This window comes from Macaca mulatta, chromosome 19 (genome assembly GCF_049350105.2).
Source record: "Macaca mulatta isolate MMU2019108-1 chromosome 19, T2T-MMU8v2.0, whole genome shotgun sequence".
Lineage (NCBI taxonomy): Eukaryota > Metazoa > Chordata > Mammalia > Primates > Cercopithecidae > Macaca > Macaca mulatta.
In genome coordinates this window covers 50,436,139-50,451,903 of record NC_133424.1, presented here as the reverse complement: position 1 = coordinate 50,451,903, position 15,765 = coordinate 50,436,139, and the positions used below count along the sequence as shown (strand labels likewise).

Sequence of the window (15,765 nt, the reverse complement as noted above, 5' to 3'; positions counted from 1 at the left end):
CGAGGTCAGGAGATCGAGACCATCCTGGTTAACACGGTGAAACCCCGTCTCTACTAAAAAATACAAAAAACTAGCCGGCCGAGGTGGCGGGCGCCTGTAGTCCCAGGTACTCGGGAGGCGGAGGCAGGAGAATGGCGTGAACCCGGGAGGCGGAGCTTGCAGTGAGCTGAGATCCCGGCCACTGCACTCCAGCCTGGGTGACAGCGCGAGACTCCGTCTCAAAAAAAAAAAAAAAAAAAAAAGAAGAAAAGGAAACAAAAAACAAAGCTATATACAATGTTTGATCTGTAATTACTTGGAGGGGTATCCACAAGCTACACAGTAATATGTACAATATAATGCCATTTTTTAAATTAAAAGAAGCCACATACAAAACCCCTTATATATCTTATATATGAATATCTATGTCTGTATGTGTATAAATGTATAGAAGAATACACCCTCAGCTGCCAACACTATCTTGGAGAAACAGGGGGATTATTAACACTATCTTTATATAACTTTGTACTATTTCACTAGCTGCAAGTGAATACATATTGCTTTTGTAATTTTTAAAAAAGAATTTAATGAAAAACAATTTTAAGGCAGCATACTTCCTGACTCAGTGAGAAAGAGTGCTGTGATTAATTATCAATGTTTGCCCTGGATGCAGGGTGGATAAGTGGTAGCTCACGCGCCTAAAAAAAATCGGTTTTCCTTCCCAGCTCCAGCATTTTGTGGCTTTCAGTCCCAAGGAGGCAGCAGCTGCCTCAACATAAGGAAGAATTTTAAAATAACGCATCTGTCCAAGAATGGAACTGGCTGCCATGTGAGGAGGTAATAAGCTCCCTGGCTGCTGGAAGTGGTCAAGCGGAGGCTGGATGAACATCCCTTGGGAGTGGGAGGGATTCCTTCACTGGGTGGCAACTCATAAGATAGAAGGACATGTTACTATTTCAGAGGGAACATTTGTGACGGGAGGTTTGATATGCCAACAGCATTTACAGCAAAAAAACGACCAAATCCACAAACAGACCAAAGTTGTGCACACTCTTTCCCATAAATTCTTTTACTGGGTTGTTACTTTTCCTAAGCAATAGCACTGTTCCCCCACTTCCATCCACCCAATAAGCTGCTGACTAAACATTAATCCAGCTTTTCCCCCCAGGCCAAATGATAGAAGCAAAGCTTTGGGACATAATGGGGTCTCAAACATGATGCTTAGAAGGCCAGGCTTTGAACAAAGCAGGCCAACTGGGACTATGGTGAGTTGGAAAGTCCACACCCGGTCTAAAGGGAGAAGTCACTATCCACCTCTTACCAACTGTTACCATGAAGGAATGTGGGTCCAGTATTGTTACGTCTTAGTTGTTTTTTTTTTCCCCGCTAAAGAGGAGCTAGATGTCTGGATTTTAAAGTAAAATCCCCCTATTTTCAAATGTGGGAAACGAATCACATTAGAACAACAGTGAATGACTACACAGAAGAAAACATACCTGTGGTCCTTGGAACAGATGAGCACAAACTAGAAAAAGACCAGAAGTCTGCTAACTACCCCTCCCTTGGGCCTCTCTGGTTTATACCTTCAAGCCACCCCACTGCTCAGGGAATATGACTGGTGGAGAAGATCTAGTGATGGAGGATGATTCTGACAGTCTTCAGTAAACACTGGAGGCTTTAGTGAAACAGTTACTTTTAAGATTTCACTGTTAAAAAAAATCATCCCTGGCCGGGCGCGGTGGCTCAAGCCTGTAATCCCAGCACTTTGGGAGGCCGAGACAGGCGGATCACGAGGTCAGGAGATCGAGACCATCCTGGCTAACACAATGAAACCCCGTCTCTACTAAAAATACAAAAAAATTAGCCGGGCGAGGTGGCGGGCGCCTGTAGTCCCAGCTACTCGGGAGGCTGAGGCAGGAGAATGGCGTAAACCCGGGAGGCGGAGCTTGCAGTGAGCCGAGATAGCGCCACTGCACTCCAGCCTGGGCGACAGAGCGAGACTCCGTCTCAAAAAAAAAAAAAAAAAAAAAAAAAAAAAAAAAATCATCCCTGAAGGAAGGGTTCCTATGTCTTCTGGATGAGAGAAGGATGTTTGTGTTTGGTCTAGATGTTAACTGGAGAGGACTGGATGGCCCTCTTCCACTGAAGGGCCAGAGGCCGCCTGCTACTTTCTATCCCATGTGCTTGGCTGGAGTGACAGAGGGAGATCTGTGTGAGGCATCTCACTGTGGCAGCATCTTACTGTATCCACTTCCATCTTCTAGTATCAACACCCTGGGTTCCCCTTGGAGAAGGAACTGTCTTTCTTGGCTCCAGAAGTGGACATGGGGTAAAGCCTGGCCAAGGATAGTCCTCTCTGGATTTTTGCTGGAACTACTAAGGAAAATAAGTCACTGGTTAGGGTTGCTCAGATTATACATCGTCTCATGATGTCACCAGTTGCCACCTCTTCTATTTCATGGTGGAAGCCTGCTTCAGAATGAAACTAACACAGGTAACAGTAGAGTCAAGAGATGGGGGAGGGGGAAAGGGAGGTCTGTTCACATGATTTAAAACCTAGATGCAGCTAGCCTGAAGCCTCCCCCTTGTGGCCCACTCTTTTCAGTTACATAGACGAATAAATTCCTTTTTGACTTAGGCCAGTTTGAGTTGGGTTTCAGTTAAAACTGAAAGAGCCTTGACAATTCCCATGCAAAACAGAATTCACCACTGGTTTGGTCTCTTTGTCCTCATGTTACCAAAAATGACTCCTTGCCTTTGAGGAAAGACACAAGAGGGGGACCTCTATAACAAAAGTCTCTCCAACAGCCCAGCAATATTGCTGCCATACTTGAAGAGGTCCAAGTGATCTTCTTGGGAAGCCCCTACCACCCTCCAGAGGTGGCAAACGAAGTTAACAAAATGGCTAAGAAGGCTGGGCGCAGTGGCTCACGCCTATAATCCCAGCACTTTGGGAGGCCTGGCCAGGTGGATCGCTTGAGCTCAGGAGTTCGAGACCAGCCTGGGCAACATAGTGAAACCTTGTCTCTACAAAAATTACAAAAAAATCAGCCGGGTGTGGTGGCGTGCACTTGTAATCCCAGCTACTTGGGAGCCTGAGGCAGGAGAATCACTTGAGCCCAGGAGGCAGAGGTTGCAGTGAGCCAAGATCGTGCCACTGCACTCCAGTCCAGCCTGGGCAACAGAGTGAGACCCTGTCTCAAAACAAAACAAAACAAAACAAAACAAAACAAAAAAAAGCTAAAAGCTCCAGACCAGCCTGGGCAACATGGCAAAACCCTGTATCTACAAAAATTAGCTAGGCATGGTGGCGTGCACCTGCAGTCCCAGCTACTCAGGAGGCTGAGGTGGGAGGATCACTTGAGTTCTGGAGGTCAAGGCTGCAGTGAGCTGAGATTGTGCCACTGTACTCCCACCTGGAGAAAGGCCAGGTGAGGTGGCTCACACCTGTAATCCCAGCACTTTGGGAGGCCGAGGCGGGCGGATCTCCTGAGGTCAAGGGTTCGAGACCAGTCTGGCCAACACGGTGAAACCCTGTCTCTACTAAAAACACAAAAAATTAGCTGGGCATGGTGGCAGGCGCCTGTAATCCCAGCTCTTCAGGAGGCTTAGGCAGGAGAATTGCTTCAACCCAGGAGGTGGAGGTTGCAGTGGGCTGAGATCGCGCCACTGCACTCCAGCCTGGGTGACAAGAGTGAGACTTTGTCTCAAAAAAAAAAAAAAAAAAAAGTTAAGATATTCCAGGGCAAACTGCCCTCTGGGCTTCTTCTCTGGCCCCAGTGAGAAAAGGCCCATATGCCCATAAACAGCGCCTCTGGAGGCCAGCTCTCTTCATTCAGAAGCAGAATGTGGAGTCAGACCTGGCTTAAATCCTGGTTCTCTGTTATACTTACTTGCTGTATTGACTATGGCAAGTAACTCTGTTTCTTCCTCAATGAAGCTTGTTAGAAGAATTAAATGAAACAATGTATTTAAAAATAACTAGCATGATGCTTTTTCCCTCCGCTATACTTCATTTCAATAGCAATCATGATGTTTAGCATGTCTTCATACATCATACATTGTCAGGCCCTTTGCTAACAGCTTTCCACAGATAAGCACATTTGATTCCCAAAACTCTATTTTAAAAATATATTACATACATATACGAATATATTGTCATTTTACAGATGGAGAAACTGAGGCACAGAGCAGTCACTTTGCCCAAGACTGCACACTAAGCTGAGATTTTCAAGGCCAGGCAGTCTGGCTTCAGAGTTCTTGCTTGCTCTTAACAATGCAACGAAGCTGGGCATGGTGGCTCACACCTGTAATCCCAGCACTTTGGGAGGCTGAGGTGGGCAGATCGCTTGGGCCCAGTGAGACCAGCCTGGGCAACATGATAAAAGTTGGGCCTAAGGGCCCTTTAATATCAACATCTCTGGATAAATAAGGGGATCCTATCTGCCTTTTTACCCATTCCTACTTCTTTTTACAGCACGACCTAGGCCTTTGAGGAACTGACACTTCATGAACAAGGTTAACAGGCTAGTTACCTAGGGTTAACTCACTTTCATAACCTGAGAAGAGACTATCAGAAGCCAAGGGAGCCCAACTTCTAAGAACCAACCATTACTTCCAGAAACTCCTGAAATATGTACACAAAATATGTATACCACTGCATTAGCAGAGAATGAGCTTTTTGTATGAATGGTGCTGGGGAAGGGAGGGAGAGGAGAGGAGAAGCCAGGCAGGGCCTCCTGGAAGATAAGCACAGTATGGGGAGCTCTGGGAAACTCTGCAATAGAGAGGAAGCTAGTGTTCTTCCTCCCACTCCTAAATGTCTTGACACCCCTTCCCCTGAAAAGTTTATCCTGTGCTTCCTTTCCCTTCTTTTTTTTTTTTTTTGAGACGGAGTCTCACTGTGCTGCCCAGGCTGGAGTGCAGTGGCTGGATCTCAGCTCACTGCAAGCTCCGCCTCCCGGGTTCACGCCATTCTCCTGCCTCAGCCTCCCAAGTAGCTGGGACTACAGGTGCCCGCCACCACGCCCGGCTAGTTTTTTGTATTTTTTAGTAGAGACGGGGTTTCACCGTGTTAGCCAGGATGGTCTCGATCTCCTGACCTCCTGATCCGCCCGTCTCGGCCTCCCAAAGTGCTGGGATTACAGGCTTGAGCCACCGCGCCCGGCCCCCTTTCCCTTCTTAACGCTTGTTTTCTCTCACTTAGGAATGTAATCAACTCCTATAGATTCAATTATCACCTCTCTGTGGACAACTGAGACATTTTTTGAGTCATCTTTGACTTCTTCCATTTCCCAAAGACCCAGTCATTAGGTCTTGATATTTCCTTTTTCTTAATGTCAGCTACACATGCCTTCCTTACCTTTCCCCAAACCTATGTGGCTCTAGAACCAGACTGCCGGGTTGGAAATATAAGCCTGCCACTTACTACCTGTGTAATTTTGGGCAAGTGATTTCACCTTGCTGTGCCTGTTTTGTCATCTGTAATGTGGGTGTAATAATAGTACCTATTGAGGAGGAAGACGGAAAATAATAATAGTGCCTACTCTCATAGAGTTGTGAGGCATAAATGACTTGGCTAATATTACTATCCTAGATTCCTCTCTTTCCCTAATCCTATCATCAAGTCCTGTTTTCTGTACACCCAAAATATATCTGCTTCTCTCCATCTTCACTACCACCACCACATTTATGTCACCATTTCTCATCTGGACAAAGGGATTGTCTCCCAACTTTCCTTCCTGATTCTGTCCTGACCCTCTGTTTTCCTCCCAGAAACCAAAGTGAGCTTTCTAAAAAGAATTAATCAGATCATGTCACTGTCTTGCTTTCAAAAACTCCCTTCTAATAGTTTCCCAATCACCTTAAATGAAAATAGAAACTCCTCACTGTGGCCCTTAGGCCCCAAGTGATCTGGCTTCTGTCAGCCTTTCCAACCCCTCGCCCCTCTCCCTCACTTAGGCTTTAGCCACACTGGTCCTTGTTATTCCCTGAACACATCGCAGGGCTTTTGCACCTGCTGACCCCTCTGCCTGAAATGCTATTCCCCAGACCGTCACAAGGTTGGTTTCCTCTCATCAATCAGATCTGGGCTCACCTGTGCCCCATTCTGCCTCATTTCCCCAGTAGGAACGAGTCTATGATATCATCATTAAGAGATGTTTCTTCAAAGGCTGCAGCTCTTCCAAAAACACCTAGACTATAAGACCCATGAGAGAAGGGAAGATTATAGCTATATCATTCATTGCTACATCTCCAATTCTACCATAGCACATGGTACATAGCAGGCCCTCAATAAATATCTGTAATAAATTTCCCCACCTTGCAGAGGTCCTTTTTCTGCATGTAGCAATGCTTAGATTAGAATGTTCCACTCCCAGATCTTCCTACAACTGGTGCCTTCTCATCTTTCTGGTTATCAGGCTCAACTGTCACCTCCCAAAAGAGGCCTCTTCTGATCCCCCTGTCTACAGTGGCCACTCCCACCCTCTCTTTCACACTGTTTTATTTCCTTCATAGCATGAATCACACTCTGATTTCTTTGTGTTTCACTCCCCCCATCAGAATATAAATTCCATGAATTTCAGGACCTTGAATGTTTTATTCACTGCTCTGTCTCCAGTACCTAGAACAGTGCCTCCATGCATTGTTTAATGAATGAGTGCAGGCTGGAGATATTTGAGACTTGCATACTCCATACACTGCTGTTCTGTAACTTGCCCTGAACCTGCTTCTATTCAACAAGTTTACACTAAAACAAACAAAACTCCACTCACAGCAACCCTACTTAACTCTCTTCCAAAGTTCTGTGTCTTGGAAACCTAAAACGGTGGTGAGGGTATTGCCAGTACTCCTGGATTCTGCTTCCCCGAGGCCACCATCAAGCCAGGCTGATCACCTCATATCACCCGTGATATCCCAAAGCAAAGTGTGGTTGAGTCGGACCAGCCATAAGCTCTCTCTAGACCCAAACCATCACAGAGCAGATGATGACCGGGGCTGGGGGACAGTGGGGAGGCAGACTGCCATCCATGCTCAGAAAGTTCATGGGATGGAATCACAGGCCTATTTGACTCAGCAAGCCAGAGACTGAGTTGCAGGGTACAGAACCCAAAATATGTTTCTAAGGATCTTCTGGCATAATCTCACATCTATTCAAGGAAGAAACTATTTTCAAACTGGGACTCTCAAGAAAGAGTTCTCTTTCCACTAAGGCTTTCCAAGGAGGTAGGGTTAAAACCTAGGGCTGCTGAGGACCATCTTTGTTACCCAAAGCAGAAGCTTGTTGAAGATGAAGCTAACTCAGTGGAGAAATGGGAGGAGATGTCTGAGAAAATTATTTGAACACCTGGATGCAGTAGGCCTGAAGCCAACCTAGCTCTGGACTTTCCAGTAACAAGAGCCAATTAATCCCCCGCTTTTTTCCTTAAACTACTTTGAGTTAAGGTTCTATCACTTTATGTTTTCAGAGTTCTGGCTACGAGTTTTTTTTTTCTTTTTTTTTTTTTTCTTCTAACATTGCAATTACGGGCAAGGCATTGTTCTAAGTACTTTACATGTATTAACTTATTTAATCCTCATAACAATTCTATGAAGTAGAGTATCATTACTTCATTTTTTTTTTTTTTTTTTTTTTTTAGCTGTGGAAACTAAAAGACCAGAGAAGTAACTTGTCCTAGGGCACAAAACTGGTGAGTGGTAACTTGGGACGCAAATCCTGTCCAGACCCAGGGTCTGCATACCTAACAACTACAACCCCATTGCAGCCAAACCTATCTTAACTAAAAATTCAACTTTTTGACCCAAGGCACTACCATCTTGGAATGGACAGTGCCCACAGACCTTCTATTAGTCCCACCTGTCCTTAATCTCATCCTATGCAAAATGAGGATAATGGTAGTTTACCTACCTCATAGGGTTCCTATGAATACCTGTAAAGTGCTTAAACAGTGCCTGGCAGTTAGCAAGCATTCAAAAACCAGTGGTCATTATTATTACTACTCTGTAGGTCACTAAAGTGCAGTTGGCAAATACAATGCAAATAGAGGAAATCTGTCTTCTTTCATCTCTATCTTTTGGGTGAAGAGAAGAGATACCATGCGTGACAGATCAGGAGGCTTTCTTGTCTTTGATCCATTGCTTAAGCTGTTTCCTCTGCCTCTAAGGCACCATGATTGTCCCAACTCCCAGGGAACACTATCCAGCCCAAATACCACCTTTTCTGTGAAGTTTCCAAATAAAGGGCTCCCTCTCACCGCTGAATTTCTACAGCATATAATTTGTACCTCATTTTCTGCTCTGTACATGCCCAAGCCCCCTACTGGTATTATGAGTTCCCTGAAGGCAGTATTTACCCTGGGGTCTCTGTTTCCCCTTCTGGGCCCTAGAGAGAAACAGAATCCCTTGAAAAAAGTTCAGAGCTCTGTGGAGGCCCCAGACTTAGCAGCTGATAGGGGCTGTTAAGAGAAGTCAACCAGGACAGGGTGAGGCAGGTCACCAGGCAAAGGACTTGGGGTAGCTCAGAATCAGGAAACAACACAAAGTAAGTCCCAAAGACAGGAGCAAGTATGGCAGGGGGAAAGGCAAAGGGTGCTGTGTGGAGATAAAAAGGGAGGTGAGAGGAGAGGAGGGGGCAGGGAGAGTGTGCTAAACCTGAATGAGGAGTGAGATCTGAGAAACTTGGAGATTTCTGACCCAATGCAGAAGGAAGAGCTGCTTATTCTCTAGTGATTTCCAGTAACTTATAAAGGGTAGATTCCACCTTGTGGGATTCAAAGAACAAGACACGTCGCGTACTTTCAGAGTTCCTAGTCCAGTAAGGGTGAGTGGGCAAGTACATTAAAAACTACAAGGTTGAAGGTGAGCGGTGTTCTAAGAGGTACAATGGGGGTGGAGGGGTCTGGGCAGTAAGACACAGAATGAAAAGACCTCCTGAGGGTGCCTCAAGGGGAGGATGCCTATGTGGAGAAACGGATGGACAAGAAGAGATGGACATGTGTGTTCAAAGAAGCAGCAATTTAAAGAAGCACCAAAGGCTGGGAGTGGGCTGCAGGGATAGCCAGAAAGAGAAAGCACCGAGGAAGATCTGAAAAGAAACCATTCAAAAGTAGAATGGGAAATAACTGCTCAGAGGATGGAGTAACCTTGTGAAGAAGCCAAGATCCTTTCAAGGTAGGTAAGAAATCTTTCTGGAGGATGGGTACTTTGTAAAGGGGATTCCTGGGAAACAGGAAAATAGCAGTGAGCAGTAGGGCACAGAGGCACACCCTGAGGCATCTTTCAGGGGGTTTTTGTGGGGAAAAGGAAATCCTCTTAAAGGGCACAGGTTCTTTTTTTTTTTTTTTTTTTTTTTTTTTTTGAGACGGAGTCTCGCTCTGTCACCCAGGCTGGAGTGCAGTGGCCGGATCTCAGCTCACTGCAAGCTCCGCCTCCCGGGTTCACGCCATTCTCCGGCCTCAGCCTCCCAAGTAGCTGGGACTACAGGCGCCCGCCACCTCGCCCGGCTAGTTTTTTTTTGTATTTCTTAATAGAGACGGGGTTTCACCGTGTTAGCCAGGATGGTCTCGATCTCCTGACCTCGTGATCCGCCCGTCTCGGCCTCCCAAAGTGCTGGGATTACAGGCTTGAGCCACCGCGCCCGGCTGGCACAGGTTCTTAAACTTGTGTGTGCATCAAAATGACCAGGATTGTTTGTTAAAAACTCTGATTGCTGGGCCCTGCTCCCAGGTTTTCTGATTCAGTAGATCTGAGTAGGACTCAAGAATGTGTATTTCTAACAAATGTGGTTGCTGCTGGGCCAGGAACCACACTTTGAGAACCACTGCTATAGTGGAAGGGATTCTTTGGTGAGGAGGCCCTCAAAGGGGAGAAGGAAGAAGGCTTCTCAAAGGGAAATGGGGAAAATCCTGTCTCTAAGGAGGGTGTTAAGTGTCTCTTGATCTTGAAAGGGAAGAGGGGTCTATGAGGATGGGACCTGAGAAAAATGGTCTGAAAGAAAGGTCTTGGAGCATTGGGATTTCAAGGGGGTGGGGAAAGGTGTCTCTCAAGAATCTTTACAAGGAAACATAGAGGCTCTTGAGTGACGAGTCTGGAGAATGTTGGGGGCCTCTGAAGGGATACTAGGAAAAGGGGGCCCCCTGAGAAAGGTCTCTGAGTTGACTTCAGAGGAAAGAGAATGGGGAAATGAGATGGTGTAAATAGGAATTCTAAAGCGAGGGGGTAAATTTGATAGGGTACTGAATAACGTTTCTTGGGGATGTCAGAAGTGGAATCTGAGGGAAAGTTCTGAGGAAGTCTCAGGAAGCGCTAGGAGTGGGTGGTTGATGGAGGGCAATTTGTAAGAAAATTATCTAAAGAGTGTCTGAGGAAGGTGTGGTCTTCTGAGACTGGTCCTGGAGTGGGATGACAGAGTGATCTTTTTAGGAAAAACTCTTCAGAGATCTCAGTTGAGGAGAAACCTGAGTAAAGTCTCCAAAAGAGTACATGGGGAAGGCGGGGTCTTCTGAGTGTCAGAGGAGTGGGTTTTTCAGAAAGAATTCTAGGACTTTCTCAGAGCAGGAGCTCAGAGGGTTATTTTGGGGGGAAATTAGGTGTGTGTGAGGGTCTTCTTCAGGGGATTCTAGAGGATTTAGGGGACCTGTGTGAGCAAGTTCAGGGAGTGACATCTCCAGAAAAGTCCCTTAGTAAGGCAGAAGTATTGATTCAAGGGGTTCTGGGGGTGTCAGGAAGGTCTTGGAGGGATTTCAAGAACAACATCAGGAGGGTTCCAGGGGTTTGCTGGAGTCTCTAAGCTGTGTGTGTGTGTGTGTGGGGGGGGGGGGTCCTGAAAACCTGCATCTCAGAGGGGTCACCAAGAGAATCTTACGGTCTTACAGGGGTTGTGAGGAGGATCTTTAGAAAATTCCTCTAAAACCGGTCTGCAAGGGGGGATTCTGAAGTGTAAGTGAAGGGGAGTTCTAGGGGATCTGAGAGATAAACCATGAGGAAAGTTTTCAGGATCCTTAAACCATTTTTGGAGCGTGTGATGTGGGGGACTGGAAAATATGTGGAGTATGTAAAAGGGGTTTTGGAAGAAGCTTTTGAAATATGAAATTGAGAGTCCTCTGGAGATTTCAGGCAATCGCTGGAGACTTTAAGAATGAGTGGGGGTGGGGAAGGGGGTCCCGGGGAAGATGGTTGGGCTACCTGAGGGTGATCTCTAGGGCATTTCAGGGTGGTGAGACCAGGGGGAGACAGGAGGCCTCTGGGGGAGACTTTTGGGATCTGTGGAAAGATCCAGAGGGATACGTGAAGGGGGAGTGTGTATTAGAGAAGGTTGCAATATGGTGGGGAGTGGGATGGGGTCTTCCAGGTGAGTTTTCGGGATCTGGGGGCATTTCAGAAAGTCTGTGAGGAAGATTTATTTTGGGGATATGGGAAGGAGATCTTCAGGGAAGATGATCAGGGTTCTTCGGGGGCATTCTGAAGGACTTCTGGGAGGGGGACTCAGAAATGCAGGGGGTATGAGCGGAAAATCTCCAAGGAGGTTTCTGGAATGGGGTAAGTAGGAGGGAAAATTCTTAGGATCTGGGAGGGGGAAGTCGGGGGTGAGCCTGTTGGGCTGTGAGAGGCAGGGCTCTGGGGGAGAGTTCTGGAACGGACAGGGGTCCGGAGGGAGCCTTGGGGAGGTGTGCAGAGCTCGTGAGGAAGGCTCCTGGAGCAGCTATGAGAGCCACGCTGTGGAATGGACGAGGAATGGCCTCCGAGGACTATTTCTGGAGACAGGAGGACGACGGGGGCTTCGGGGCCAAAGAGTGGGGGTCTGCAAGGAAGGCTGCCGAGACCCTCGAAGGGCTCGGGGAGGCGGCTCCACGGGAGAGGTGGGTTCTGCAGGGACCTTTCGGGGCGCACACGGGGGCTCGGCAGGGTTTCCGGGGCTCTCCGAGGAGGATGTGCGTGGGGTCCTGAGGAGGGGCCCCCGGCCCGGCCCTTCGGCAATCCCGAGGGCACGGGGAGGATTTCGGAGAGAAGCTTCTGCCAGGGCCCAGGAGGGAGACTGGGGACGGGCGCGGGGCTTCTCCCGTGGGCCCGACCCCCGAAGCCCGCGCTCCGCACCCGCCCGCCGCCGCCGCCCGCGGTTCGGGGTCCCTGAGGGGGCGGGGCCGCCCGCGCGGCCTGGGTCGCCCTGAGGGGAGCCCCGCGCGCCCTGACCCGCCGCCGCCCCGCGCCGGCCCGGCCCGAGACTCACCGCCTCGGCCTTCGCCACCACCGCCGCCGCTCGGGCCTCCTCAGGCCACCGCTGCCGCCGTCGCCCCCTCTCGGGCCCGCAAGCTCCCCTCCCTCCTCCCGCACCGACCACCGCCGCCGCCGCCGCCGCCGCCGCCGCCGCGCTGCGTCACCGCGCCGTGCGTCACCGCCCCTGGCCCCGCCCCGACGGGGGCCGCCGCGCGCCGGCATTAGCTCACGCCCGGGTGACGAACGGCGCGCCAGCCAACGGGCGGCGAGGGCAGCCCGAAGGGCGGGAGGTGTGAGCCGAGTAAGGCGGGGTCCCGGCGAGGAGAGGAGCGACGGTGGTGGAACGGGACCCAAGAGGCCCGCCCCCTCCTCGGCGGGATTGGTCGGACGTGGGGGTGACGGGCAGTCGGTCAGGCCTGGGGTTTGGGGCTGGGGGGCGGGGAGGGGGCGGGGCGCGCGCGGCGTTGCCTAGGGTAACGGGCCCGGCGGAGCCTGGGATTGGGCCTCCAGGCCCGCAGGGGGCAGGCTCGCGCGCGTCCACCCCAGCTGCCCGGAGCGAAGTCGCAGTTCCCGATTCAGACGTTCCAGTCCTCCTCTTCCCCGCCCCTTGGGTGGCCCGCCCCACCCAACGCTGTCCCCGGTAGGCGTCTGCACTCGGGCTTTGGGGGGCTCGGCTTTCTCATCGCGCTGTTCTGAGCCTGCCGCTTGCTCTCTCCGATGGGAATGGCGAGGCGAGATCTAGCCGTTAGGGTGGGAAGCGAATGCACAGAAAGCGCTCGGGATCAAGGAGGCCGCCAATAAACGGGAGTTGTTGCTATGACTTTGGTTGTGATCTGGGCGTTCCACAAACTGTCTTGGGTCTGGGTGAACTAATCAGAGGGATCTGTGTTCAGAAGGCTCTCGGTGACAGAGATCTGGCTTGTTACAGGCACTCAGAGAGCCAGTCGGGGTCGAGGGTCGAGTTGAAGACAGGGAGGGGTGAGGAACGAGCAGAGGCCAGTTGTTTGGCCACTTGAGAGAGTTTGGACTTGTCCCGAGGGCACTAGGGAGCCCTGAAGGGCTTCAAGCCGGGGAGGATCATGGTGAGTCGGGGGTTTTGGAGAGCTGTCTCTCTGGCTTATACATGGAGGGCGGATTGGAGGGAATGAAACGGGGTCAGGAGTCCAGGAAGACAGCTGGGGGAGGAGTTGGGGAAGAAAGAGGGGGGTTTGCACAAGGGAGGGACTGTGGGGAGGGAAGGAGGTGCAGGTGGGAGGGACGCCCTGGAGGCAGAGCAAACGGGCCCTGAAACTGGCTGGCCATGGAGTGGAAGGGGGAGAAAAGTTTAGAACCAGGCCCTCTGGCCGGGAGATTGGGCCCCAGAGGAGAAGCAGGTTGGGAAGATACTAAGCCCAATGTGGATGCCTAGCAGCGAGGTCCAGGAGGTACACAAACCCCGGGTCTGGAGCTTAAGAGAGAAATTGAGGCTGGAGACCAAGATTTAAGAATCGTCAAAGATGGTAATTGAGGCTGTGGGAGTTAGGGGTCTAGCGCGGGGAGGGTGTGAAGGATCATTGGAGACAGGGAATGAACAGAACTCTGAAACGGAGAGGCAGGATTTGAGCAAAGGAATTGACACTGTCGATGAATATTGAAAAGGGCAGCCAGAGAGAGGAAGACCAGGACAGTGTGGCATAGACGCTTTGAGGAAAGGCCATTTCACCAGGGTGGGGCCATGTCACAAACCCCATCCACTACCTCCTGCATTTAAGCAACAGCCTTCACACTGTATAAAATGATTGTGCTTGATAACTGCTGGTTCATTAATTCATTCAATAATATTTCTTGCCGGGCGCGGTGGCTCACGCCTGTAATCCCAGCACTTTGGGAGGCCGAGGCGGGCGGATCACAAGGTCAGGAGATCGAGACCACGGTGAAACCCCGTCTCTACTAAAAATACAAAAAATTAGCCGGGCGCGGTGGCGGGCGCCTGTAGTCCCAGCTACTCAGGAGGCTGAGGCTGGAGAATGGCGTAAACCCAGGAGGTGGAGCTTGCAGTGAGCCGAGATCGTGCCACTGCACTCCAGCCTGGGCCACAGAGCGAGACTCCGTCTCAAAAAAAAAAAAAAAAAAAAAAAAAAAAATATATATATATATATATATATATATATATATATTTCTTGAGTATCCAATATGTGCCAGGCTCTGCTTAAGGTGCTAAAAATACAACCGTAGGATGAGTGCGGTGACTCATACCTGTAATCCCAGCATTATGGGAGGCCAAGGAAGGTGGATCACTTGAGGTCAGGAGTTCGAGACCAGCCTGACCAACATGACGTGAAACCCTGTCTCTACTAAAAATACAAAATTAGCGGAGCGTGGTGGCGCATGCCTGTAGTCCCAGCTAGTTGGGAGGCTGAGGCAGGAGAATTGCTTGAACCCCGAGTGGCGGAGGTTGTAGTGAGCCAAGATCATGCCATTGCACTCCAGCCTGGGCAACAACAGTGAAACTCCATCTCAAAAAAAAAAAAAAAAAAAAAAAAACAACAACAAAAAACCAAAAAAAAAAAACGTATATTCTAGTTCCTGGGGACACAAACAATAAGGAAATACAGTGTTACTTTGTGTTACTTTCCAAGGAGAAAAAGAAAGCAGTGGCCGGGCATGGTGACTCACACCTGTAATCTCAGCACTTTGGGAGGCTGAGGCCAGTGGATCACTTGAGGCCAGGAGTTTGAGACCAGCCTGGCCAAAGTGGCAAAACCCTGTCTCTACTAAAAATGCCAAAAATTAACTGGGCATAGTGGCACGTGCCTGTAGTCCCAGCTACTCAGGAGGGTGAGGCAGGAGAATCACTTGAACCCAGGAGGCGGAGGTTGCAATAAGCAGAGATTTGCCATTGCACTGTAGCCCAGGTGACAGACTATGTCTGTAAATAAACAAACAAATAAATAAACAACAAGAAAGCAGCTAAGAGAATGGAGTGATGCAGCCAGAGTTAATTTACATGGGGAAAGGCGTCTTTCATTAGGTGAGACTGAAACAGAAATCTGAAGGAATGAAGGAGAAAGAGGGGGTTCCGGAAAGAGAAAACAGCAAGCGCAAAGGCCATGTGGTAGGATCATTCACAGAACCACAAAGAGGCCAGCATTGCTGGAGTGGAGTGAGCAAAAAGAGGGCCAATGAAGGGCAAGGTCCAAGAGGCAATGGGGTAGGGGTGGTGACAGGTAACTTAGTATTTTTGTCATTGTTGGGGGGGGGTGTGTGTGTGTATGTGTGTGTGTGTGTGTGTGTGTGTGTGTGTGGCAGGGTCTCACTCTGTTGCCCAGGCTGGACTGTAGTGGTGCGATCGTGGCTAACTACAACCTCAGCTCACTGCAACCCTTGCCTCCTGGGTTCAAGCGATTCTCCTGCCTCAGCCACTGGAGTAGCTGGAACTACAGCCATATGCCATCACCCCTGGCTAGGTTTTGTATTTTCAGTAGTAATGGGGTTTCAACATGTTGCCCAGGCTGGTCTCGAACTCCTGGACTCAAGTGATCTGCCCACCTCAGCCTCCCAAAGTGTTGAGATTACAGGCATGAGCCAACACAC

At 49.5% G+C, this 15,765-nt stretch overlaps 3 protein-coding genes across 26 annotated transcripts in view; 2 read left to right on the top strand and 1 right to left on the bottom strand.

The window, feature by feature from the left end:
- The window catches only part of SAMD4B (sterile alpha motif domain containing 4B), a 44,015-nt gene extending 31,623 nt beyond the window's left edge, over nt 1–12,392 (bottom strand). For 7 of the 21 annotated variants that reach the window (XM_077982663.1, XM_077982673.1, XM_077982665.1 and 4 more), the window contains exon 1: nt 12,206–12,364. The gene's annotated coding sequence lies outside the window, so the exon portion shown is untranslated. Of the gene's footprint in view, nt 1–6,076; nt 6,179–12,205 lie in introns of all 21 variants that reach the window. The other 14 variants (XM_077982666.1, XM_077982675.1, XM_077982667.1 and 11 more) reach the window with 5 other exon arrangements.
- GMFG (glia maturation factor gamma) overlaps nt 1–15,765 on the top strand; it is a 259,854-nt gene that overhangs the window by 232,771 nt on the left and 11,318 nt on the right. Inside the window, exon 1 of one of the 3 annotated variants that reach the window (XM_015123899.3) lies at nt 12,716–12,832. The exons of 1 other annotated variant lie outside the window; for it this stretch is intronic. Coding sequence is in view for 1 of the 2 variants with exons in the window: in XM_015123897.3 (XP_014979383.1) it covers nt 13,272–13,274 (3 nt within the window). In the remaining variant the exon portion in view is untranslated. Of the gene's footprint in view, nt 1–12,715; nt 12,833–13,135; nt 13,275–15,765 lie in introns of those variants that run through there. One more of the 3 variants, XM_015123897.3, reaches the window with a different exon arrangement.
- Nucleotides 11,587–15,765, top strand: part of LRFN1 (leucine rich repeat and fibronectin type III domain containing 1) — a 38,015-nt gene continuing 33,836 nt past the window's right edge. The window contains exon 1 of one of the 2 annotated variants that reach the window (XM_077982640.1): nt 11,587–11,837. The gene's annotated coding sequence lies outside the window, so the exon portion shown is untranslated. Of the gene's footprint in view, nt 11,842–15,765 lie in introns of both variants that reach the window. The other variant, XM_077982652.1, reaches the window with a different exon arrangement.